Here is a 27,114-nt window from a genome sequence, read left to right as displayed (position 1 = left end):
TTCCCGTAATATTTTTAAAAATAAACTTTCTATGACCTGTTCGGTACAGAAAACAGCAAAATCTTTATTACTTGGAACTCAACTAAACCATTTATATTCTGTAATTTGTTTTAGAAGAGATGAGCTCACAGGAAAATTAAGTTTGAGTTAGGTATTTAGTCAGAAAATCACTTGAGAAGGGAATATTTTGTATCAGTATTCCTAACCTACTGTATCTAGATAATCCTAAACTGGATATTTCAGCAGTGTTTCAGTGGACCTCTAATATCATCTTTATCAATGAAAATCTATATTCTATATTCTTTGCTGAATTAGGAACGACCAGTATATTAGTGTAGTTTAAGAACAAGGGCCTAAGGAAACACAGAAGCTTTTTGGATAGTAGTTAACCAGAGAAGTTAGCTAACAAGTGCATATAGTTCATTCTGCTGGTTAAATATGGTTTTATGATAGGTAGTATGTTTTAATCAAAATACTAATCAAAATGCAGAATTTTGTGGTTTAATAAGATAGTATTAAGAGCATAGTAAGTTATTGTATTTTTTTCTAAATCACTTTATTATAATTATCTGAATACATCTTGATAGGAGTATAAATGCCTGCATGAGTCTTCCTCAGATTTTAAAGACAGATGTGATCATTCAAAACTTACTGACTTTGACATCAGCTTAGTAGAATAAGCAGATTACCACCAAATTGACAGTCTTATTTTCTTTCAGTGATTGCACACATCTGAATAATTAAAATCAGAATGTTTCAGATGTTTGACAAAGACTATTACCTATTGGATTAATTCTTTAATTTATTCATTATCTACCATTCATGTTCAAATACCATGGTCTGGACTGGTGAATCTTATTCTGTGGCTATGAAGGACAGGACAGGGAGGAATCCACGTGTGCACTAAGCATTTCTATAGACTGAATTGATAGTTTCTTTCTTTCTTTATTTATTTTTGGCTGTGTTGAGTCTTCGTTTCTGTGCGAGGGCTTTCTCTAGTTGCAGCAAGCGGGGGCCACTCTTCATCTCGGTGCGTGGGCCTCTCACTATCGCGGCCTCTCTTGTTGCGGAGCACAGGCTCCAGACGCGCAGGCTCAGTAGTTGTGGCTCACGGGCTTAGTTGCTCCGCGGCATGTGGGATCTTCCCAGACCAGGGCTCGAACCCGTGTCCCCTGCATTGGCAGGCAGATTCTCAACCACTGCGCCACCAGGGAAGCCCGATAGTTTCTTGAGTAAATGTGTACCTGTGACTCAGTTATATATAGAGGATGGAAGAATTACATGTTAATGTTACATTAACATTATTATTATGGAGCATTTCACAACATAAAAATAGAATAGTATAATGACCCTCATATCCATCGTTTCATCTGTACCCCTATCCACCTCCCCCATCCAGTGTTATTTTGAAGCAAACCCCAGACTTCTTATTTCATTTCATCTGTATATATTTTAGTATATATCTCTAAAAGAGAAGGACACTTAAAAATATACAATCACTATCTATACCTATATCTATCTATCTATATCTATATATATATACACAATATATATATATAACTGAATCACTTTGCTGTACACCAGAAACTCACACAATGTTGTAAATCAACCATACTTAAAAAAAAAAAAAATACAGTTACTATACCAGTATCCCATCTAAAAGGAAAAAAGGAGAATAATGTAATTTTAAAATTCAGACTTTAAAAGCATTGATGAATTTATAATATCTTTTATAATATTTTCCCAATTAGTGGACATTAGCACAAATAATATCATGAAGGATATGCAAATCTTTTAATATTAACGTGGAACCTTTGTATTCAGATTGGGAATTGCTTGTCTGAGACATTGTCTTTTTTCTGCATTTAATTGAGCCCTGTCTATAGACCTAAAAACTATTTTTACATGAATACTAATTTAGGCTAGGGATATAAAATTAAGACACTTAAAGAAATATGTAATATAGCTGAACATAATTATATAATATACTGAATTCATGGTAGACGTGTTAAAAATGAAATCATTTTATAAATATCAAAATAACTGCATTGGGGGGCAAAAAAGCCATTTACATTTAGTCCAATTGATCAAGGCTTGGACTCCCTTTTATAGGTGTGATATTGGGAAAATCTGTTGAACTCAGAAAAGCTCCTGTTTTGCAGCCAAAATCTAGAGTGGTATTTATGTTCCTAAAAATTGTGCTCTTAACCCTTTGTCTATCATGCTTGATGGAATTAGAGACTTGAGAGGAAAATTGTTCTTCGGAGAGGTTTTCAGTAGCAGGAGGTGGTTGGGAAGTTTAGCCCTGTTTAATAATTGGTCCAATCAGAAATGCATAACATGGCATACAAAGGCCAAAAATTTAATCTGGTAAAAATGTGGGACTGTGTGGTATGTAGTGAGACTAATGAAATATCAGATGCCCAGCCACAGTATCAAAATCCGTCTCTGTCTGGCTGTGGTTTGGTGTTATCTGGTGGTAATTTTCTACTGACAGTTAAATGACCTGTGACTGGATCGAACTTCCAGGACAGTGGCAGCGATTTCAATAATCTCCCTTATTTGACATCCATTTTCTTGGCCTGAGCTGAGGAGATTTTGGGTCTGAGAAGTCGGACTAGGGACTTGAGAACCGTTCTTTACCTCCCTCTTTCCCAAGACTGGATTGCTTGCTGTTTCTTGGCAGGGGCTGGGCCTCTCCATCTCCTCATCACCCCATCCTGTCCCAGGAGAAAGTGATAAGCTTAACTTGTTCCACCAGGTAGAAGATAGGAGCCAGCTGTCTTAATATTTGTTATGCTGGTGTATATTGTTTCTGGGCTTTATTGCATTTGGAATACCAACTCTCTTAGAGCTTAAAAACAATCTTTGTTATGCTGGTGTATATTGTTTCTGGGCTTTATTGCATTTGGAATACCAACTCTCTTAGAGCTTAAAAACAATCTCCCCATGTGCCAGGGATACTGGATATTTGTCTCTTCTGACTCTTGGTCACAACAATAGGTACAGTTTTTAGCTCACTCAAGTCATGGGATTGAACAAGTTCATGTAAGGCTCTTGAACCAGATTCTGAAAAATTATTATAATTAAATGGCACATAGTTCTGGACTTGAATATCATTGAAGGATGTGCTAATAATGCTTATCTTAACATTCTTCTCCATTCTTAGACTGAGGTTTTTGAAATTAATTCATTTCTACATAAATGCAAAAATGAAATTGAACAAAAATTATTAGTACTTGGCTTAGATTTACTTGTATTATGTACTTCTTACTAGTTTGCTTGAATCAAATCTGTTTTTCAAGTACCACTTATTTATGGAGGAGACATCTTTCAAAAGATTCCCACAACAAAAGTATTCTCCTAGTTTCTGTAGATCATTCGGTTAGAAATGATTCCCCTTCTGAGGAGTATTAATCACCTGCTGCAAAGGGAGAGCAAGCTACTAGGTCTAAAACAAATCATCACACAGAAGCATTTTCTTTCTGTCTTTCATAGTTATTTAGGCAAGTTGCTCAATTTCTGAATGACACTTCCCTGCCCAAAACTCCAGTGATTTCTTTTATACTTAGAATAAAATCTGAACTTTTATCATGACCTAGAAGACTCCATATCCTCTGTCCCCTGCCTGCTTTCTGACCCTCTCTCATGAACTTTTCATTCTCCCGTGAATCGTAGTTATACTTGTCTTCTTTCTGTTCTTTTTATATATCACCATCCCTCCTGCCTCCTTTGTGGTTGCTGAGTCCTCAGCGTGAAAAGCTCTTCCCTTAAATTTTCAGCTCTTGGCTCAAAAGCCATCTTCTTAGTAAAGGCCCTTTCCTTACCAAGCACCTAATGTAGTCCCCCGATGTACTTTTTTTGGACCTAACAGTTTACACTTCATTACTCTGTTGTATAGACTTGTATGTTGCATTAACTAGCTGAAATTGGCTTTCTTTGTTGTTGGTGGGCTACTCCTGGACTCTGCAACTAAGATAGACTGTTTTTCAGTCCTCTCTGTCTCAGTTACCTCATAGGGTTGTCGTCATGAAGACCAAATGAGTTAATATACGTAAAGCACTTAAAACAATGCTGTGGACATAGTAGCAGCATATGTTACCTGCTATTGTTAATATTATTATAATCATCATTATTATTTTGTTAGTGATTTTGTCTGTCTTCTTCATTTCTGTATCCTCGGTGTCAAAAATAATGCTTAGCATAAAAGGTACTCACTTAACATTTGTCCAGTGAATCAAAATGACTCTTTTCCTTCCTTCCTCCCTCCCTTCCTTCCTCCCTCCCTTCCTCCCTTCCTTCCGGCATCCCGTTGGAGGTTAGGGCCTCAACATATAAATTTGGGATGGAGGGTGGACACAAACATTCATTTGATAATGGATGATTAAATCAACAAACTTTTTTTTTCCCTGAAGGATAAGTAGGAAGAAAAATATGGTTAAAATGCTGAAGCCGTAACGTGACAACACATTGGTGCTCTGTCCTTACTATGATAGCTTGATTATGTAAGCTTGAACCGAAATTTTTTCTTCCATGTTATAGACACCAAATTGGAATAGACATGTGATTAGACTGTAATGTGTTTTTAAAAGATAGTTTTATGAACTATTTTATTTAAGTTTTGTGAACAAATCACCAAAGGGTATTGCAGACATTCCTGAAACAATTATGAGTATACCCCAGAAATAAACTCAGAACTAACCAAAATGTCATGTCAGTTCAGTGGAGAGCCACATTCTTTATTTTTTTCAGTTTAGGTGTTTCCAAACTGACTAGAACCTAATGAAATGGAAATTGGAAAGCACCAAACAATAGTCAAATTAGAATTTCTCAGTCTTGCAGTGATTTTTCTGTTCAGTATTTGAATAGCCATTGGTCATAAATGGTTTTCCAAATTTGGGCAAGACCCACTGAGCATTTGTACTCATATCTGTTAGTAAATAAATTTCAGTTTAGACTCAAGTTATGGTGGTTTATGTCTTATTTTTTTTATGTGAGAAAGGAATAACAATTTTTATTAAAAGCATGAAAGTACTGCAGAATCATAAATAACTATAATGTTTAGGATAATGTGGTGTTCTAGTTAGCTAACTTTTATTTTTTAAGTCAACTATTATCCAAAAGGTGATTGTGTTTATTTGCTTAATTTCTTGTTTTGCAAAATTCTTTCCTATATATCTGACCACTTTCCTGACTCAGTAACATGTATTTTATAGATTTAAACCTTTTATTGATAAAAGTTCTACTAAGGCATCATTTATAAACAGCATAGTTTAGAGCAGCGATTCTCAACCAGGGTTGATTTTACCTCTCTGGGGACATTTGGAGATACCTGGAGTAGTTTTTTATCGGCATGAATGGGGGTGGGAGGGAGATGGTACTGGCTTCTAGTGGATAGGGGCCAGGGCTGCTGCTCGACATCCTACAATGTACAGGACAGCCTGCCACCACAAAGAATTACTGAATACAGAATGCCAGTAGTGTCAAGATTGAGGAATCCTGGTTTAGGATTAATAATGATTTTGCCAACATTGCGGAAGTTAAAAAAATATTTATCATAGGCAGTGAAGGTAATTCTAAAATATTTTGACAGGAACTCATAATTTTTTTGAACAAACATCTGTCCTCAAAATGATTACTTTGAGAAATATGATACTTATCTGAGCATGTGATGTCTGAAGTGTTATTTTTTAAACATTAGTCCTGTTTCTTTTTAGTTATTGCCCAAATGTGTGTATTCTAGCTCTCCGTCACACACACCTTTTGCATATTCATTGTAGACACAGCCCAAGACATAACAGATTATAGGAGTGATTCAGATGTGCTTCATGAGTTTATAAGTTATTTCTCTGGCAGCAGTCAAAGAAGATGATTTGAAGGCAGCAGAGGAAGCCTCAGTTAAACCAAAGCTTATGAACTAAATTTCAGTTTGTGCTGCCCAAGAGTGAAGGCAGGTTATTTAAGATAAAGACAGTATAGACAGTATGTCCTTTCCTTAACTCCAGCTTTCTTTCCCTATCCTAAATGTCAGCCCAGGCAGTGCAAACTTTTGTTTGGCGTAGCTGGTGATAGCTTTTCCCTTCTCCCACAGCCCTGAATAATAGGCGTTCTTACACCCACTTTCTATCTAGATCTTATTAGTATGTTTTCTCTTTAGCTCTTTGTGGGTTCCCTCCTCCAATACCTATTTACACTGTCAGAGATTATGTCTGGTAAGAGTGAGTTCCATACTTTACGTGAGAGTAAGAACCATCTGTGCTCAGGGAGAATGTTACCTGGAAAGGGGAGTGTGCCTTGGAGCCAAATCTCAGGAGAAGGGTAGTGTATGTCTCATCTAGAACGGTTGTCTCAAGCTGACTTCAAAATCAGTCAGATCTTTAAAAATCAACTTGTTAATGATTTTACATCATTGTGAATTAAAATTTATCTTGGAATTATTACTCACACTTTTAGCTTTAACTTTTACATTCAGGTTTTTTTGTTTGTTTGTTTCTTTGTTTTTAAAGAAGATTTTCCTTTGGCTAGAAATGAAAGCTCTTGAACACATTTTTTTATTGTTGTTGCTTTCTTTGTAGGTCCACTTCCCCAGCAGGACAGCATCATTCTCCTATATCTTCTAGACATCACTCATCTTCCTCACAATCAGGATCATCTATTCAAAGACATTCTCCTTCTCCTCGCCGAAAAAGAACTCCTTCACCATCTTATCAGAGGACAGTAACTCCACCTTTACGCCGCTCTGCTTCTCCCTATCCTTCACACTCCCTGTCTTCTCCTCAGAGAAAGCAAAGTCCCCCAAGACATCGGTCTCCAATGAGAGAAAAAGGGAGGCATGATCATGAACGAACTTCACAGTCTCATGATCGGCGTCATGAAAGGAGGGAAGGTAAATACTCTATTGTGGTTTTTTTTTTTTAGAGTTCTTTAAGTGAATATTTTCTTTATTAAAAAAAATGGACGTTCAGATTTATTGTTAAAATAAGGGACAGAAGAGAACTGTGTTATACTACATCTCTGTAACACATGGATGATAGCTCTTGAGGGCAATAGGAGGTGCTGAAGGACATGGAAATGTAAGCTACTAAATAGATGTAAGTGGGCATTTATATGTATGCTAAGTTGGTCCTTTCTTTAGTTATGATGTTTTACTTGAGTACTTTCAAGTTCTAGAAATTTGGAATGGTATGATTCTTAGAGCATCAGTCTAATTGCTTAGCTAATTCTTTAAAAACAACAGAGGTGAAGGAAAGAAAAGCAAACCAGGGAGCAGAGTTTGAACATATCAGAACTATTTTGACAAAGAGGTGAGGGCTGGGGGAATGTTCAGAAAGTCAGTGTGAACCAAGTGATCAGTATTCCAGGTCTAACTCAACAAAGAAGTCAAGCAAAGCAGTTTTCCTTTCTAGATCCCTGAGAATTATGTTAACTTTGAATTTGCTATTTTCTGTTGACGCTGAGATGTTATCATCAAAACTTGGCAATACAATCTATTAGCTCTCATCTCTTTCTGTATTTCTTATCTAAGCTCCTTGTCCTTGTTTCTTTAACTTAACAAGTCTTTTTCCTAACATCTCCCGAGTTAGTTTTTTAACATAATGAGTACTCAGGAAATACAATACTTGCTGACTTGCAACAACATTTCTGTTTAATATGCATTTTTAAAGCATCGTACAGCATGCTTCTGCACCCCACACAAGACTGACAAAAAGTCACAATTTGAGTATCGTATAGCAGTCACCTATGAAACGTGTTGAAGTTAGTTTTTCTCTTCCAATCAACAGTGCAAGTTATTTTATTCAAGAAATGATGGATGCATAGGTAGGGACTGGAGAGAGCACCTATTTTAAAGAATTATTCCTTGTGTACATGATTTTGGAATCAGATCAGCATAGCAGTATTTATGGAACATTGGTAAGATGGGAAAATTCTCTTATACCTATCTATGAACAACTAGAGTTGACTGGGAATATAGTATATATTTCGTGACTACTTACTGAATGAAAACTATTATTTCAAAACATAACTTATTAAACACACTAATGAAGGGGAAATTTAGTATGCAGTTGAGTCTCATAGGAATGCTTTTTGTAGTAAGAGGGGTTTATGTTATAGGAGGAATCCTTTTAATAATAAACCATACATTTTTAGGTTCTTTGTAAGGAGGATGTTTCTTTAACCTTCCATACAAGAGATGTAGTAGGTGTTTATTCCTCTCTAGAGGTCATTTTTTGAAATAAGAATAATTTTAGTGAAAGGATGGGGAGGTAGGTAAAGAACAAAATATAGTAACTAGATGTATTCGTAAAGACAGCTGGGGGTATCATAAAAAGAGAATCTAATACTAAGTGAACAAATTTCTAGGCACAGTTGGTATTGGAGGAGGACTGGAAGGGATAGATGTGCACAAGAAGAGATGGGGATGTTGTCAGATTCTTGCCTAGCGCTTCTGTCCTTATATGGCATTCATGGATGTAGGCATATGGGCAAAGTTATGTTGCAGGGGAGATAAGTTATTGAGTTATTGATGAGAATCTAGGGGGTCTTGTGGATACTGGGCAGAGAAAGTCTGTGGACCTAGCCATAGGTAAATTTATAATGTCCTCGACCAAGAGCTGCTACAGTTGCTAAAATAGCCTCAGATCTTGGGGCTGTTCCAGAGTGTAAGAGCAATTTATGAAGGAATCTGATAAAAAGTACAGGGTTTGTTCTTTGAGGGTCTCTTGTTAATTCTTTCAGTTCATATCAGATTTATGCTGTAATCAATTTATACTTTTCTAGGCATCTCTAAAGAATAGTTTCTAATCTTTGCAAATTCCTATGATGTACGGGGCTGACTAAACCATTTAAGCTCTGGGCCTCTGTTCCTTCATTTATACAATGACAAGTTTAGATTAAATAACTATTGAGGTTCATTCCAGCTTTTTTAAATCTGAAATTATTTTTTTAAATATTTCTATGAAATGTTAGAAAATGCCTTAAGTAGAAAACTCTTTAGAGACAGGAGTGTGATTTCATTAAATAGCTCAAAAAAATAAATAAATAAGAGAGAGCGAGAGAGAGAAAGGGTGAATAACAGTATATGTTTACCAGCCAGCATACTAATTGTAGGCTAGTCTCAAGTGCTTAAGTACATTGGAGGTAGTCATGTGTGCTCTAGTCTGGCCTAATACTTGGTAGAGATGATTAAAGTCACTTGTGCCTCTGGATCTAAAAGTGATTTCTAAAAAGTAGGCCATCATTGATAGATCAACTTACTTGTTTCAGTTGTTTAAGATTTGTAAGTATGGGTACGTTGATGTGAGAAGATCGAGAAGATCATGTTCAAAGTTTATCCAATCAAGACAAATAATCCAGGTGTTAATAAAATTACCTTTGGAATTTTAGCTTACAGATAGTTTTATTTTTCTCATTTGCCCATGTTTTCTCCTTTTATTTTTTGTAAAGAGTATGAATTACCATTGTATTAAAAAATTTAAAGCTCTGTATTAAATACATCGTCTGGTTTCCTAAAATTTTGTGAATTACAGTGTATTTCCAAAATTGCGTTACAGAGACTAGAGGAAAAAGGGATAGAGAAAAGGACACAAGAGAAGAACGAGAGTATGAACAGGATCAGAGCTCTTCTAGAGACCACAGAGATGACAGAGAACCTCGAGATGGTCGGGATCGGAGAGATGCCAGAGATACTAGAGACCGAAGGGAACTAAGAGACTCCAGAGACATTCGGGACTCCAGGGAGATGCGAGATTACAGCAGAGATAACAAAGAGAGCCGCGATCCCAGAGATTCTCGGTCTACTCGTGATGCGCACGACTACAGGGACCGTGAAAGTCGAGATGCTCATCGAAAGGAGGATGCATATCAGGAAGAATCCCGAAGTTACGGCAGAAACCATTTGAGAGAAGAAAGTTCTCGCACTGAAATAAGAAATGAGTCCAGAACTGAGTCTCGAAGTGAAATTAGGAATGATCGGATGGGCAGAAGTAGGGGAAGAGCTCCAGAGTTACCTGAAAAGGGTAAGGTTTTTGACTTGTCAGTGAACTGTATGTTGTATGTTCATAGAGAAATTATTAACCTCCTAAGATTTGTTTTCTAAAGATATTATTTCTGACGTTCATTATCACTTTGTCAAAGTAATTTTCAATTAATTGAATTTGTGAATTTCCCTATAAGCTCCGAATAGGAATTATTAGCTACAGTAGCAGAAGGTAGGTGGGGCCTGACTTAGACCTCCTGGTTGAATTATGTCCAGTCATGCCTACCACCTTGTTTAATGTGGAACACTAAGAAAATTGCTATCAGGCAAAAAAGTAGCATCAAAAAGAAATAATTTCTAATAAACAGGTATATAGATAAAATGATCATTAAAATGGGATTAAATCGTGGGCTTTCAAAATTGATGGTGTCAGAAGTGACTGACTTGTGTATTCGTTAGTACTTGTGCTTCTTCAGAACCACCTCAAAACATCATTTATCTGGATCTTGAGCCATTTTTCTTATCTTTCTCTAAAAAGCATTTGCCATCACCATTATCATCAATAACTACCTACCTATATGGTCTTGACTGTCTCCAAACTGCCTTAACTGAGTTAGCTTTGACCGCTCTCTTCCTCCACCCACTTCACTCCCCTTCCCCAAAACACTGCTGCAGAATTGTGACCACTCTTACTCTTTCCAGAGGCCTGTTGGTTTATCCTGGTCAGTATTACAGTTTCATGTTAAGATGAAGGCCCCTCACCTTCTCATTCATAGTTGTCTTGGCTTTTCTTGGCCCTTTGCTTTTTCATATACATTTAAAAAATGAGTTGTCTTTTTTTTTTTAATTTCATGAAAAACTGTTGGATTTTTATTTCACATACATTAAATTTATTGATTTGTAACTTTTTCTGTTAAGGTCTTGTACGTGTTTTGTTCCTGGGTACCCTCTATTTTTGTTGCCATTGTAAATGGTACTTAAAAAAAAAATTCTCTCTTTTTAATAATGCATTCACATGGTTCAGAATTTCAAAGCTGCAAAAGGATGTATAGTGAAAGCCTCCCTTCTATCCCTGACCTGGTTCCTTCTTTCACCAATTTTGTATGTATCCGTCGGAAGAATATTCTACACAAGCAGATGTATATGTCTATTCATTTTCTCCTCTGGTTTTACAAATATAGTTTAAAACAATATTTTTATTTAAAAAAAACACACAACTATATACTCTATACCCTGCTGTTTTCACTTAAAAAATATCTTGGGGACTTCCCTGGTGGCGCAGTGGTTAAGAATCTGCCTGCCAGTGCAGAGGACACAGGTGTGAGCCCTGGTCCAGGAAGATCCCACATGCCATGGAGCAACTAAGCCCATGCGCCACAACTACTGAGCCTGCACTCTGGAACCTGCGAGCCACAGCTACTGAGCCCATGTGCCACAACTACTGAAGCCCGCACACCTAGAGCCCGTGCTCTGCAACAAGAGAAGCCACCTCAATGAGAAGCCCACGCACCACAACAGAGTGTAGTCCCCGCTCGCTGCAACTAGAGAAAGCCTGTGGTGCAGCAACAGAGACCCAACACAGCCAAAAATAAATAAATAAATAAATTAAAAAAAAAAAAATCTTGGAGATGGTTCCATATCAGTCAACTTGGTAAATAGCCACCTCCTTTTGAAAGGGTGCATAGTGTATGTTGTAGGATATACCATAAAGTTAATAAATCCTATATATTTAGGTGTTCTGATCTTTTTTTTGTTTTTGAATACTGCTTAAGTGAATAACTGTGTACAGGTGCACCAAATAATATATTTTAAAACATTTTTTCTGATGCTTATTGCTGGTGTATGGAAATGGTAATTAATATTTTTATATTAATCTTACATTGTGATGTTGCTGTATTTTCTTAGTAGATCTAATTAGATTCTCTTAAACATTTATGTATGGGAACAGATTTGGCTCTTCCTTTCTGAGTATTATTTATTTACTGTCAAGTAACCTGCTGAACAGCTGTTTCAATGAACTGTTTACTACAAGTGATATAATGGGCGTCTTTGCTTTGTTTCAGATTTTAAAGGATTATTGCTGGCATTTCACCATTAAGCATGGTGTTTGTAAATTTTTAGCAGATGCTTTTTATTGTGTTAAGGATGTCTCCTAATTTTCCAAACTTAGCTGACAGCTTCTATCATGACTGCTTTTCTGTATCTTGAGATCATATAGTCAGTCTCTTTTACCTTGTTACTTATGTTAATGTATTTTTTAAAATTTAGAACTATTCTTGCATTTCTAAGATAAATACACATTTCATTTTTTAAAAAAGTTCTAAAATAGGTGTGTTAAAATTTAATTTTGAATTAAGCATCTTTGTTTTTAATTGAGATTGGCATATAATCAATGGTATGATGGTAAATATTTAACAACTTACTCTTCAGGATAAAAGCCCTGGCTTGTAGCTAATGCCAATTTCCATGGTATAAATTACTCCTGCCATAGCAGATTTTGAGCTACTAACGTCACTCAGTGTGGACATGGGAAGAGGTGCACACAGTTGGCTCTCCGGTTCCACCATACCACTGCATAGCTTTTGTTTTTTATATTGTCTTTGTTTGGTTTAGAGATCAGAGTTATAGTAGCCATATAAAATGTGTTGGAAAGCGTTGCTTCTTTTTTTCTCTTATTTGGAACAATTTATGTATAAATGATGTTATCTTTTTATATATATATATAAATTTATTTATTTTTATTTTTGGCTGCATCATTGCTGCACACGGGCTTTCTCTAGTTGCAGCGAGCAGGGGCTACTCTGTTGCGGTACACAGGCTTCTCGTTGCAGTGGCTTCTCTTGTTGCGGAGCACAGGCTCTAGGCGCGCGGGCTTCAGTAGTTGTGGCTCGCGGGCTTTAGAGCGCAGGCTCAGTAGTTATGGCGCACGGGCTTAGTTGCTCCGCGGCATGTGGGATCTTCCCAGACCAGGGCTCAAACCCGTGTCCTATGCCTTGGCAGGCGGATTCTCAACCACTGTGCCACCAGTGAAGCCCTAGTTATCTGTTTTTTGACAGTTTGATAATATTTATCTGTTCTAAACACTTTCTGAATTTTAGTATGATTTCTTCTTTGACTCATGAGTTGTATAGAAATAGGATTTTAAATTTCCAGTCATGCTTTTAAAAATAAATCCCCTACCCCAATTTTAATTGTCATCGGAGAAGATTGAAGTCAGTCTTTTGGCATTTGTTTTTGTTGAGACTGATTTTGTGGCTCATCAGTCAGTTTTCATGTATTCTGCATATGCTTTTAATGGTTGCACCATATGAAGGGTGTATCTCTAAGATCAAGTTTGTTAACCATGCTTTCAAATCTACATCTGCTTTTTCTATCATTACAGAGATGTGAGTTAAATCTTCCACTGTCATTTTGAATTTGTTGATTTTGTGTAATTTGATCAATTTTTGCTTTGAATATTTTGAGGTGTTGCTAGTAGGTACACATAAGGCAAATTATTCCTTTTATCGTTACAGAATGATCCTCTTTATCCCAAATGGTGTTTTTTTTGTCTAAAAATATTATCCCACTCACAGATTTCTTTTGGTTAGTATTTGTATGATATAGCTTATTCTATCCTTTCAACCTTTCTATTTAAATAGCATATAGTTAGACATATGTTAGACATATGTTGAATCTTCTCACAGTGTCTTCCTTGATTCTTAACTTTCAGATTTTCCATCTCTGTATCTTTCTTTCGTTTTCTGAGTTGTATCCTCAGACATAACTTTTTTACTAATTTTCTCTTAGCAGCATCTGTTCTGACAATTTAACCTTTTCATTCCTCGATGTTATATGTAGACCATTTGTAGTCTTTTTTAAAAATGTTTTAAATTTCTTCTTTCTGGTCTTTAATTACTAAAATATTCTTTACAGATATATTGATTATTAAAATACCCCCATTAAAATATTTAGAATTATGCTATAATTCTTTCAGTGCTCAAAGCCTGTTATACGTAAGGTGTGTGTGTAGCTCTATGCAGTTTTTTAAACCACTTTATTGAGGTGTGTTGACATACAGAAAGCTGTACACCGTTAATATGTACAACTTGCTGAGCTGGGAGACACGTAGACACCCTTGAAACCACCGCCACAGTCTGTGCCATTAACATGTAAATGTTTCTTCTCACGCTCTTTATTACTTGTGTGTGTGTGTGTGTGTGTGTGTGTGTGTGAGAGATGAGAATGCTATTAACATACAATCTACCCTCTTACCAAATTTTTGAGTTTCCAGTACAGTATTATTAACTATAGACACTGTGCTGTACAGTAGATCTCTAGGACTTACTCATCTTATACAACTGAAACTTTGTACCCTTTGACTAATACCTCCCTGTTGCCCCTCCCCGGAGCCCCTTGGCAACACCATTCTACTCTTTGCTTCTATAAGTTTGACTGTGTTAGATTCCACATATAAGTGATACGATGTAGCATTTGTCCTTCTGTGTCTGACTTATCTCACTCAGCATAATATCCTCCAGGTTCCTCAGTGTTGTTGCAACTGGCAGGATTTCCTTCTTTATAAAGGCTGAATCCATTATATGTATATACCACTTTTTTTTAACCACATTTTTTTCCCATTCATCTGTCATTGGGCATTTAGGTTGCTTCCATGTCTTGGCTATTGTAAATAATGCTGCAGTGAACATGGGAGTAAAGATATCTCTTTCAGATCCTGATTTCAGTTCCTCTGGCTCTATACCCAGAAGTGGAATTGCTGGATCATATAGTAGTTCTGTAATTTTTTGAGGAACCTCCACACTGTTTTCCACAGTGTCTGTGTAGCCTTGTATTACCATCGCCACAATCAAGATACTCAGCTGTATCATCACAAGACTCCCTGTGTTACCTCTTTATAGCCACACTCAAATCCCCTCCCCTATCCTTGACCCCTGGCAACCACTAATATGTCCATCATTTTATAATTGTTATTTCACAAATGTTACATAAATGGAATCCTGCTGTATGTATGCTGTTGAGATTGGCTTTTTCGCTCAGCACAATTTCCTTGAGGTTCATCCAAGTTGTTGTGTGTATCAGCAGTTTGCTCCTTGTTGTAATATTCCATGGTCTGGATGTACCACAGTTTGTTTAGCCTTCACCCATTGAAAGACATTTGGGTACTTTCCAGTTTGGGGCTATAACTACTGTGAACATTCTAAAATGTTACTACTGTGAACATTCATTTCCCAGTTTTTTAATGAAAAATTTCAGGTACCACCTACTGTCAACAAAGTACCTTAGTTCTGTATTGGAATGTTTTCACTATAAACTGTAGTCAATGCAATATATCCATATCCTTAATTATTTTTATGATATTTCTGTGATTTAGATATGAATTAATAGTTTTTATTTTTTGTTTCGTTGTTTTTTGGCTTAATTGAAATGAGTCTCTTTGCTTTATGATTCCATTACATGTCCTTTCTTATAGATAGGGAAAACTGGGACTTAGCTTACCCAAGTCAGTCATTAGACACCTTGGGTGTTCTGATCCAACATTTAATATCCTTTTTGACAATGAATACCACACTTTGAAATACAAAGAAAACCACCAAAACCAAAAAAACCCCACATATCTTTATATGTTTTTGGGAGGAAAGATTGTGACTGACAACTTGTTGAATAAAGTGTACGTGTTAAATATTTGTGTGAATATCCTTTGTTTAGGAAGTCGAGGCACAAGAGGTTCTCAAATTGATAGTCACAGTAGTACTAGCAACTATCATGACAGCTGGGAAACTCGAAGTAGCTATCCTGAAAGAGACAGATATCCTGAAAGAGACAACAGAGATCAAGCAAGAGATTCTTCCTTTGAGAGAAGACATGGAGAGAGAGACCGTCGTGACAACAGAGAGAGAGGTTTGTTGAATGAAATATTATTAAATAGTGACCAACATCGATTGGGAGAATTGTTTTTTTTTTCAACCATTATCAATTTACTTTTTAACAAAGTATCTTTTAAGACTTTTGCTTGTTGACACATTTTAAATTATTATACTTATTCATATAATCTTCCTTTTTTACTTAGTTTAGGAGAGATTATGTAAATAGCTAGCTACCAGTACCTACTTGGTAACAGAGCAGATACTGAATTAGTAGGTACTTGCATACTGCAAGAGTTAAGGTGCCTTGCTGTATGTCTCTTACCTTAACCAAACAGCTCACAACGTTTTAAAGAATATAGATGCTTGGGTGACATTTCAGGTATTTCTGATTCAGGAGGTAAAGTTTCTCATCTGAGTATCCTGGCCACTCACTCACTAGCTGTGATACACAGTCTTGTAAGGACTGCCAGGGAGAAACAAGAAAAAACTGATGAAGATAGGGCTGGGGGTTGTTTGGAGAAATGTTTTATTCGTGTTCCTTTCTGAGAGTATGTAATACTTGGTTTAGCTCATTTTAAATTCTTGTATATTTTAAGCTAAAAATGTTCTGTTGCTCTACTAGATGATCTCTTAAATCAGTTTTTTTAAAAAAAAATAAATTTATTTATTTATTTATTTTTGGCTGCGTTGGGTCTTCGTTGCTACGTGCGGGCTCTCTCTAGTTGTGGCGAGCGGGGACTACTCTTCATTGCAGTACGGGGGCTTCTCATTGTGGTGGCTTCTCTTGTTGCGGAGCACGGGCTCTAGGCGCATGGGCTTCAGTAGTTGTGGCACGTGGGCTCAGTAGTTGTGGCTCATGGGCTCCAGAGCGCAGGCTCAGTAGTTGTGGTGCACGGGCTTAGTTGTTCCGTGGCATGTGGGATCTTCCCGGACCAGTGGTTGAACCCATGTCCCCCTGCATTGGCAGGCAGATTCTTAACCACTGCGCCACCAGGGAAGTCCCTTAAATCAGTTTTGAAGCAAGATACTAGAAGGCATTTAAGAAGGGTTATAAGTACTTTCTTTAACAAGCTTTTATTCTGTACAGATTAGGGCCTTTAAACATTTATGACCTTATGAAGGTCTTACTAACCTTGCCTGGTTACTAAAGTAAGGTTTGCTGTAATGCTGAGATTAATATAGTACAAGACTTGATGGAGTAGGGAATTGAGCATTGATGCTTCACAGTGGGCTCAAATTAAATCAAATATTCTTTATAATATTAAGTCAGAGAATGTATATTTTAAATCCTTTTATCTTTCAATATCCGTGAGTTTAGGTATGATAAGAGAATCTATGTTTCATATTTTAGGAGATTTGGGCTAAGAGAAGGGTAGTGATTTTTCCAGTGTTAGAGAAGTAAGTTCTAAAGCTAAAAGTCAAACTCAGGTCTTCTGACTATAAGTCTTATTCCCTTTTTATTTTATTTTACTGTAACTACTTCAATAAATATCAGTTGTATGATTGAAAGAGAAATATATTTTTGATAATGATATATTCTATAAATGTTTATTGAGTACCCATGCACTTTGCTAGGTTTTTGGAGTACAACACTTGTGCTTGTAGAACTTTATAAAGGGGACGATATCCCCCCTGAAAAAAGAAAAGTGATTGTTGGGTGCTGTCAAGGAAACATACAAGGGATCCAGATAGAAATAAAGGATGAGAGGGACCTACTTTATTCAGATAGTGTGCTTTTGAAAAATTTGCGATGACATTTATGCAGAGGCATAAATGTAAGGGAAGAAGCTAGCATTGCAAGTATTGGAGGGTAAAAACATTCCATGCAGAGGAAAGAACGTGTGCCGATTCCCTGAGATAGGAAATAGCTTAGTATGTCCTAGAGTTTGAAATAAGATCATTGTGACTAGAGTGTGGTGAGCAAAGGGAGATAGATAAAGGTTGAAGGTAGAGATGTGTTCAGGACCTTGTTCTGTGCTCAGGAATTTAAATCTTCCCGTTAGTTCTTCACAGCCTAATTAGGGTACAAATAGACCGTTAAATATGATAAATACTACTACTATATAAAGTTCTGTGAGAGGACAAAGATGCAGACAGAATACTGAGGCAATCTATAAAAGCTTCCTAAAGCAGAGACATCTGAATTAGGGCCTGAAAGATAAATTGGAGTTGGCTAGAAGGAACCATGGAAGAAACACTGCAGGGAGAGGGTGCAGCATGTGCAGACACACAGGACTAAAAGAAACATATGCTTTGGAGTAGTAAAGAATTATGAGGTTGGAGTAGAGGTGTGCTATAATTGGTAGGGAAGGAAAGAAGCTAGGAAGAAGGATGGGTGAGAGACTATAGACCACGTTGTAAATGGCCTAGAAAGTCAGGCTAAAAATTTTGGATTTATTTGCCTTTTTCATTGCCTAGGAGATAAGTGCTTTTAAGCAGTTTGTTTGTTTGTTTGTTTGTTTAGCAGCTGGAAAAAAATACAGAGTTTTCCTCAAAAAAAGAAAAAGAAAAAAGGTATTAAGGAGTCTGGCAAAAGACTGAAGACAAGGATACCCACCAGTTAGACCATTGATAACATGGGCATCTAAGAAGAGCTGATCAAAGTCTAAGTTAACAATATTAATTTTAGGGATTGAGAGAGGAAATAGAATTAAAGAAATATTTTGAGAGTGAAATTGATGGTACTTGAATATGACGGGACTTGGAAAACTCAGAGGTTTCCAGCTGTCATGAATGGGTATACCATTGATTAAAATAAGGAAATACATGAAGAGAAGCACGCTTTTGAAGAACACATTTTTGGGGAAAGATAGGGAAGATAGTTGAGATGTGTTAAAGTGGTGTTCCTTTCCATTTTCTCTGAAGTAAGTAACCTTGTCATTGTGGTTGGGAAAATAGAGTTTTTATTTGTCAAAAAAAGCTTGCCTGAGTAAAGGAATCTGTTCCCTAACACTGCTATAATCAGGAATTTCAAGTATGAATTGCTATAAGTTGCAGTATTGAATTTGTTTCAGGTTGTTTTGTAATCATTGTGACATTAGTATGATCCCCAAACCAAGAATTCAGACAGTCTAAGACATGAGTGTACAGCCTTCCAGGAATCTAGAGTGCAGTACGATAGAACCATTTTAAATTTAAACTGGTTTCAGCAAAAGTAAAAAAGGATTTAAGAAAATTGACTTCTAGTCCTGATATCCCAAATATCTACCATCTCTGTGACTTTGACAAATCAACTTCTGACCATAAATTCTAAGAAGAAAAGGGGTAAAGGGGCTGGACAAGGTTTAGCTTTGTTTTGTTTTAGCTTTAAAATTCTGTGAATTTTCATATCTTGATCTAATAAATATGGATAATTCTTATCGTTTTCATCTGTGATAAGAAAGGAAATTCAAATTATTAGATTGAACCCTTCACTAAAAATATCCTAAAATTATTCTGCTTAATAAGTTGATGTCAGAGTTTTCACTTACAAACCTGTTGGCCATATTGTAGTATGCCTTTTATGACTAACTAGTAAACAATACTGTGTAGTGTGAAAATAGAGACATCGCAGTAGCCTAGATCATAGCACAGTGACCTACTTTCAAAAATGGCTATCTCTGGAAAAGTTTATGCCATTTTCTTAGACATCTTTTGATCCCAGACTAATTTCTCAACTGGGCATACTAGGTAGCATGCATTCAGTTTGTGTTTATATGAGTCATGTATTTAAAAAAAAAATATATATATATATATATATATAAATGTGATGAGTTATCATTTAACATTTTAAGAAAACAGCGCTTCATCTGAGTAATCAGTTATATGATTAAATAAAATTTTAGTCGATTAGTAGTTAGTTATTAATTATAAATATATATCACTAATATGAAACACTTTTTACATTTGATTATTTCAAGATTGCTAAGCATCAGTACCCTTAATATTCTAGTTTATGATAAATTGATGTTGCAGCAACAAGTATTGACAGATGTTTTGTTCTACTATATTTTCCTCACATAATAGCTGCACTTTGATGTGTATATATTTCGGCCTGAAATTAGAGGTGTGACTTACGAGGGAAATTTTTTTTTTCCTTCAGCTCCTATCTTCTACACCTCCTGCTGCCCCTATCCTTTGCCACCAGTGTTCTCAGGTCCTGCTGGGGGGACAGAGAAGATCAGAGGTGAAGGGTAGAGATGGCAGAAAGTGGGGTTGGAGCAGTGGGCTGGAGGCAGGGTAGGGAGCATGCAGAGAAAGATCAAAGGTGGATCAGTGGGAGGCGGGAGGGGGGTTGATGGGGAGCAGAAAACATGGTAGGTAGAGGGCAAATAAAAATTACCTTTAAGAAAAAGAAATATTCTTAAACATCTAGTGGTGATTATTTGGATGATTAAATTAAAAGTAAATACAGTACCTGATTTACATTTGTTGCCAGTGTGACCCTATACACAGATAAAATGTAAGATTTGCCATACTGTCTTACCAATAGGTTATCTGTGAAATTAATCACTGACAAAACTTGGTTTTCATTGTAGATCAAAGACCAAGCTCACCAATTCGACATCAGGGAAGGAATGACGAGCTTGAGCGTGATGAAAGAAGAGAGGAACGAAGAGTAGACAGAACGGATGATAGAAGAGACGACAGGACTAGGGAAAGAGATCGGGAAAGAGAGCGGGAGCGGGAGAGAGAGAGGGAACGGGAGAGGGATCGGGAGAGAGAGAAAGAAAGAGAACTAGAAAGAGAGCGTGCTAGGGAACGGGAGAGGGAGAGAGAGAGAGAGAAAGAGAGAGACCGGGAAAGAGAGAGAGATCGGGACCATGATCGAGAGAGGGAAAGGGAGAGGGAGCGAGACAGGGAAAAAGAGCGGGAGCGGGAGAGAGAAGAAAGGGAGAGGGAGAGAGAGCGGGAGAGGGAGAGAGAGCGAGAGCGAGAACAACGAGAAAGAGCGAGAGAGAGGGAGAAAGAACGAGAACGCCAGAGGGAGTGGGAAGACAAAGACAAAGGACGAGAGGACCGCAGAGAAAAGCGGGAAGATATCCGAGAAGACAGGAATCCAAGAGATGGACACGAGGAGAGAAAATCAAAGTAAGTGATTGTGAGCCAGTTTTTTACATGTCAGTGAGGAGTTCAGAAAGTTCCATTTAATGCTTCTCAGGGGCCCCTGATATCCTCTTAATTCTTTTTCCTCTCTACATTTTCCTTTATTTTAGTTTTATTTTATGTATTTGGTGTTCAACATCTTTTGAATTGTCTAGAAAAAAAGTTTTCTCATTCTACTATTTCTGTATCCAAGGGATATAGTTAATAATTCTTGTTTACTGTTTGATTACAGCCATTTTTAAAAAAATTAATTAAGTTATTTATTTTTGGCTGGCTTGGGTCTTTGTTGCTATGCGCGGGCTTTCTCTAGTTGCAGTGTGCAGGGGCTACTCTTAGTTGTGGTGCGTGGGCTTCTCATTGCGGTGGCTTCTCTTGTTGAGGCTCACGGGCTCTAGGTGCATGGGCTTCAGTAGTTGTGGCGCACAGGCTTAGTTGCTCTGCAGCATGTGGGATCTTCCCGGACCAGGGCTCGAACCTGTGACCCCTGCATTGGCAGGCAGATTCTTAACCACTGTGCCACCAGAGAAGCCCAATTACAGCCAATTGTGATGGTACATTGGTTTATTTGACTGCTACAGACTTGTTTTTAACAGGAATCCAACCTAAAAGTGGTAGAATCAGTGGGTTTATGTCCCATCATATCCACTTTATAACTAGTTAATGGAGTTGGCTTGTCACCAAGACATGATGCTTGTGCTATTCCTGATAATCCTTTATGAGTTTTGTGTATGTATAAGTCTAGAGTCACTACCCCCAGGCTGCAGAAGCATTCACAGTGTCTGAGAACTGAGGAAATTCTGGAACCACTGCATGGCTAGAAGAGAGATAGAGAGGTATCCTCTCTTGGGTTGTGGAGTTATAGTAGGTTATTGGAATAAAAAGATGTGTCCTTATTATCTTATATATCTGAGGGCATCTTCTCTTTTCTCCTTTCTTTTCTCTCTCTCTCTCTCTTTTTTTTTAATACCAATAAGAATTTATTTGCTCTGGTATCTGGGAAGTCCAGGGTTAGTTTTTATTTGTTTTGATGTGACTATATCCAGATTCTCAAACAAACCATAGAGTGGTGTATCTCCACTGTTTTTTTTTCTGTATTAGTTTTAGACTCAGAAGGCTTTTACCCAAATGATGGCTAGGATGACCCCAGGGTTATACCTATCAGCTCAGTAGCCCTCTCTGTGCTGGGGCTCTCATCAGTAGAGGAGTTAGATAAGAGAGCTAAGCCAATCACTATAGCCATGAGAAATCTGGGCTCTGGTCAATTTTGAGGTTTTATAGACATAAAACCAAACATATCAAAATTAAGTGCTTTTTTTTTTTTTAAATACCAACTAGAATAGAGGGTATATTTAAGTTTGTTAAGACAAACTGGAAATAATTTATATATCTTCAATTTCTTTGCCTCTACCTCTACCTCATTTGCCTCATGGTGAATACACTCTCTGCTTTAGGCTTTTTTCATCATTGCTATTATGGATTTTGGTTATAAACCAACAACGTAGCACAGAAATGGAGGCTTCTTCCATCAGGTCTTGCCTTCCCTTCAGTCTGCAGCCAAGGTTTTCTGTAGTTCACTCTCTCGCTTCCCTCTCCCCACATTAAAAAAAAAAAAAAAATCTCATATTAACATAAAATTGATAATACCTTTAACACTTGCAGGCACACAGTACATATTATTTCTCTTCTCTCCTCTGACCTCTTTAACTCTCTATCTTCTAAGATTAAAGTTCTGAAATCTTTGTTATTTATTTATTATTATTTAATCCTATGCTTTGATTATATTTTACATGCTTCTGATCTCAGCTTACAGTAGCCAAAATTTCTTCTAGTTTTTCATGGCTAGACATTCCAAGCATTGACAAGGGCCCCAGAAATTTAGGAGTTAACAGCTCTATAAAATAACTAGTTATATGAGGTTAACATCTTGATGTTTTCATCAATTATATTGTCATCTCAGTAGTTGAATTTATCCAGCACTTTTGTTTTTAACCATGGTTATGAGGAAGGTTTGTTGGATTGCCGTAGTATTTATTTTACTCTAATTTTGTTTCTGTAGATACTTCCTTGAAATTAAATTTCGTTTTTTTGCATGTTTTATATTTTCTTATGTTATCAATTATCTCTTGCTGTGTATCAAACCACATGAGAAGTTAGAAGTTTAAAACAACCACCATTTATTTGGTCATGATTCTGTGGGTTAGCAATTTTGTTTCGGCTCAGCAGAGTGGCTCTTCTCCTGGTCTCACTTGGGATCACTCATGTTTCTCCAGTCAGTCTGGCAGTTCAGCTGGGTCTGAATGACCCAAAATGGGCTCACTCACATGTCTGGCAATTGGTGCTGGCTGTTGCTTAGGGCATCTTCTTTTCTCTTCCATATGACCTCTCATCCTCCAGTAGTCTAAACTCTGCTTTTGCATATGATAGTAGAAACATACCAAGAAGGCAAAAGCAGAAGCTGCAAGGCCTCTTGAGTCCTAAATGTCCAAACTTAAACTGTCATTTTCACCGCATCTTCCTGTCATAGTAAGTCACTGGGCCAGCCCAGATTCAAAGAATGGGGACAGAGACTGCCTAATGATGGCAGGAGCTTTTGATAAGGAATTGCACAAGCTTGGGCCTGTGAGTTGTCATACTACATCTGGGGTCTCCTTTTCCACCTGGTTGCTCATCTATATCAATGAGCTGTCAAGGAGATAATGTGCTCATGTGCTGCAGTGTTTCTCAGCTTTTGGCCATAGTATTTACAAACACTGTTAGCTTAAAAAAAAAAGTGGTCACAATTTAACAAAAATATAGGAAAACACTAGAATAACTTAAGTATCCAGAGATATAAATCACTAGTCATTTAAAGTTTAACTGAAGACCAAGAAATACAGTTAACATATGAATTATTTTATTAATTTGTCATCAAGCAGAAGATTTAGTTCTAAGAGATGAGAAGAAATCGATTTTTACAGTGTACCCACAACATGACTGGCACTGGGTTTATGACATAACTTATTCCTCATTGCAATTTTATGAGATGGACCCCCATTTTTTCAGCTGTTTTCAGATGAGAAAGCTAAGAATGACTTCAAGGAATTTACCTAAGGTTGCATAATAAGTAACATGACTAGAAGTTGAACTCAAGTCTTTTTTGACTCCAAAGCCAATACTAGATTTTCTCATTTGGCTTCCCAACATAAGGTATTTCTATACCATAAAAAGGTAAAACTAATGAATAAGTTTCAGTAGAGGGTACATTGATTCCTCTGCTATATGTTACCACTTTGCAGTAGTTAAATCTGGTGAATTTCAGTGAGTGATTCTACATATACATGAAAAAAAAAAAGAGATGGTGCCATGTATTTTAAGTCCACAGTTGTAAGTCTTAACAAATGAAGAATTTTATTAAAGATGCTGAATACCCTTAGTATGATATAGATAGCTCTGAGAGTATTGGTTGTTTTTTTTTTTTTTGGTTTTAATTGTGTTCTCTTTATTTTTTGCCAGTGTTACCTTTATTTATTTATTTTTAATTTTTATTAGAGTATAGTTGATTTACAATGTTGTGTTTCAGGTGTACAGCAAAGTGAGTCAGTTATACATATACATATATCCACTCTTTTTTTTTTAAGATTCTTTTCCCATATAGGTCATTACAGAGTACTGAGTAGAGTTCCCTGTGCTATACAGCAGGCTCTTATTAGTTGTCTATTTTATATATAGTAGTGTGTATATCTCAATCCCAATCTCCCAATTTATCCCTCCCCACCCTTTTCCCCTGGTAACCATAAGTTTGTTTTCTACAAACTATACTTCCATTTTGTAAATAAGTTCATTTGAGTGTTATCTTTACTTAGATCTCTAATTGTGATGGGACATTTAAAGTTCTGGATGAAGCAGGAATACACACTTTATTTATTTTTTGAGACCTAAAATTCATAATTTATTGATTACTGGATATTCATTCATTTATATAATAGAAAATTACCATAGAATTTCCATCACTACCATTTTCTCATTCTATTTTTTTTCTGTTTCTTTCTTGCCATACTCCGTCACTCTTTTTTTTTTTTTCTTTTAACATCTTTATTGGAGTATAATTGCTTTACAATGGTGTGTTAGTTTCTGCTGTATAACAGAGTGAATCAGCTATACGTATACATATATCCCCATATCCCCTCCCTCTTGTGTCTCCCTCCCACCCTCCCTATCCCACCCCTCTAGGTGGTCACAAAGCACCGAGCTGATCTCCCTGTGCTATGCAGCTGCTTCCCACTAGCTTCTGATAGTATTATAATCCTACAATTATACATTCTAGTCACAGCAAAAAATAATAGTAAAAATGTGGTAAAGAAATCTTTTTTATCCCCTGGAATTTTATAAATTACATTTGTCCAATTTAGGAAGCGCTATAGAAATGAAGGGAGTCCTAGCCCTCGTCAGTCACCTAAGCGCCGGCGAGAACATTCTCCTGACAGTGACGCCTACAACAGTGGAGATGATAAAAGTAAGCAGGATCTGTTTTCCACGTCTCTATAGTCATATTCATTTGTAACCACGAGACCATTCTTTCACATCAATAGGAAATGATGAATTAAGATTTAAAATGTTTTCTTGCTCTACTGCCTCTGAATATCTCCCATTGTGACTAAAGTATGTGTTAGAAATACAGTCATTGTACCATAATGGCACTGTTATTTCCTACTAGTTGTAGTAAAGCCATATCTTTACTTTTACTGAAGTTGTTATTTTTAAACTTTTAAAATGAAAAGGGAGAGATTGGTTTATTATTTATAGGTAGCATGCAATATTGTTAACATGGTGAAAGTGTGATTACTTTTATCTTTTTGTATAGATGAAAAACACAGACTCTTGAGCCAGGTTGTTCGACCTCAAGAATCTCGTTCTCTTAGTCCATCCCACCTTACAGAAGACAGACAGGGTAGGTGGAAAGAGGAAGATCGTAAACCAGAAAGAAAAGAAAGTTCAAGGCGCTATGAAGAGCAGGAGTTCAAAGAGAAAGTCTCTTCTGTAGATGAGCAGAGAGAACAGACTGAAATCATGGAGGGCTCAAGAGCGCGCTCACAAGACGTGGTAGGACACCACCCGTCTGAAGATCGAGACACATCTGGTCGAGCTCATGATGAAAACAAGAAAAAAGCAAAAACTCAAAAGAAGCCTCTTAAGAAAAAGAAAGACGAAGATGTTGGAATGGACAGGGGTAGCACAGAGACAGCGTCTGAAGATGGTCAAGTATTTTCACCAAAAAAAGGACAGAAGAAGAAAAGCGTTGAAAAAAAGCGTAAAAGGTCCAAAGGTGATTCTGACATTTCTGATGAAGAAGCAGTCCAGCAGAGTAAGAAGAAGAGAGGCCCACGGACTCCCCCTATCACAGCCAAGGAGGAATTGGTTGAAATGCCCAGTGATAAGGATGGCACTGTGGAGGATCCTCGGAAGAAAGAAGATACGGCGTTCAGTGACTGGTCTGATGAGGACGTGCCTGACCGCGCAGAGGTGACAGAACCAGAGCACGCTGCCACAGCTGCTACTCCTGGAAGGACTCCTTCCCCGTCTTCTCTTCCTCCTCCTCCTCCTCCTCTTGCCACGACGACGACTCCTGCTGCCACCAGCTTCAACACACTGACCACCACCATTTCCACCTCTTCCACCCCAGCCAACACCACCAACACTTTTACCAACGAAGACTCACATAGAAAATGCCACAGAACACGAGTGGAAAAGGTAGAGGCGCCTCATGTTACCATAGAGGATGCACCACATCGCAAGCCAGTGGATCAAAAGAGGAGTAGCAGCCTTGGCAGCAATCGGAGTAATCGTAGTCATACCTCTGGCCGTCTCCGCTCCCCGTCCAATGATTCTGCACATCGAAGTGGGGATGACCAGAGTGGTCGAAAGAGAGTACTGCATAGTGGCTCAAGAGACAGAGAAAAAACAAAAAGTCTAGAAATCACAGGGGAGAGAAAATCTAGGATTGATCAGCTAAAGCGTGGAGAACCCAGTCGAAGTACTTCTTCAGGTAATAAAAATGAATTATAATCTAACCAGTGTTTCCTATGTTAGTATATTTGTATATTTTGTACAGTTTTATGTTTTGTGCAAATCATAATTTTAAAGTAAATGCCAAATTGGTTACTTTATATGCTGCCTTAAATTTCAAGGAACCTAAAAGCTTAACTAACCATC

General features: G+C 37.1%; 1 protein-coding gene across 9 annotated transcripts in view; it reads left to right on the top strand.

Moving 5' to 3' along the window:
* The window catches only part of ZC3H13 (zinc finger CCCH-type containing 13), an 87,918-nt gene that overhangs the window by 48,383 nt on the left and 12,421 nt on the right, over positions 1 to 27,114 (top strand). For 6 of the 9 annotated variants that reach the window (XM_082435355.1, XM_082435361.1, XM_082435356.1 and 3 more), the window contains 7 exons: positions 6,576 to 6,886; positions 9,552 to 10,016; positions 15,683 to 15,874; positions 19,922 to 20,005; positions 20,358 to 20,910; positions 25,314 to 25,417; positions 25,766 to 26,947. In XM_082435355.1, coding sequence (XP_082291481.1) covers positions 6,576 to 6,886; positions 9,552 to 10,016; positions 15,683 to 15,874; positions 19,922 to 20,005; positions 20,358 to 20,910; positions 25,314 to 25,417; positions 25,766 to 26,947 — 2,891 coding nt within the window. The remainder of the gene's footprint in view (positions 1 to 6,575; positions 6,887 to 9,551; positions 10,017 to 15,682; positions 15,875 to 19,921; positions 20,006 to 20,357; positions 20,911 to 25,313; positions 25,418 to 25,765; positions 26,948 to 27,114) is intronic. The other 3 variants (XM_082435359.1, XM_082435358.1, XM_082435360.1) reach the window with 2 other exon arrangements.

Source organism: Balaenoptera physalus, assembly GCF_965194825.1.
Source record: "Balaenoptera physalus genome assembly, chromosome: 18".
NCBI lineage: Eukaryota > Metazoa > Chordata > Mammalia > Artiodactyla > Balaenopteridae > Balaenoptera > Balaenoptera physalus.
The sequence above is the reverse complement of the archived record's forward strand: the minus strand, read 5'-3'. Positions and strand labels throughout refer to the sequence as shown.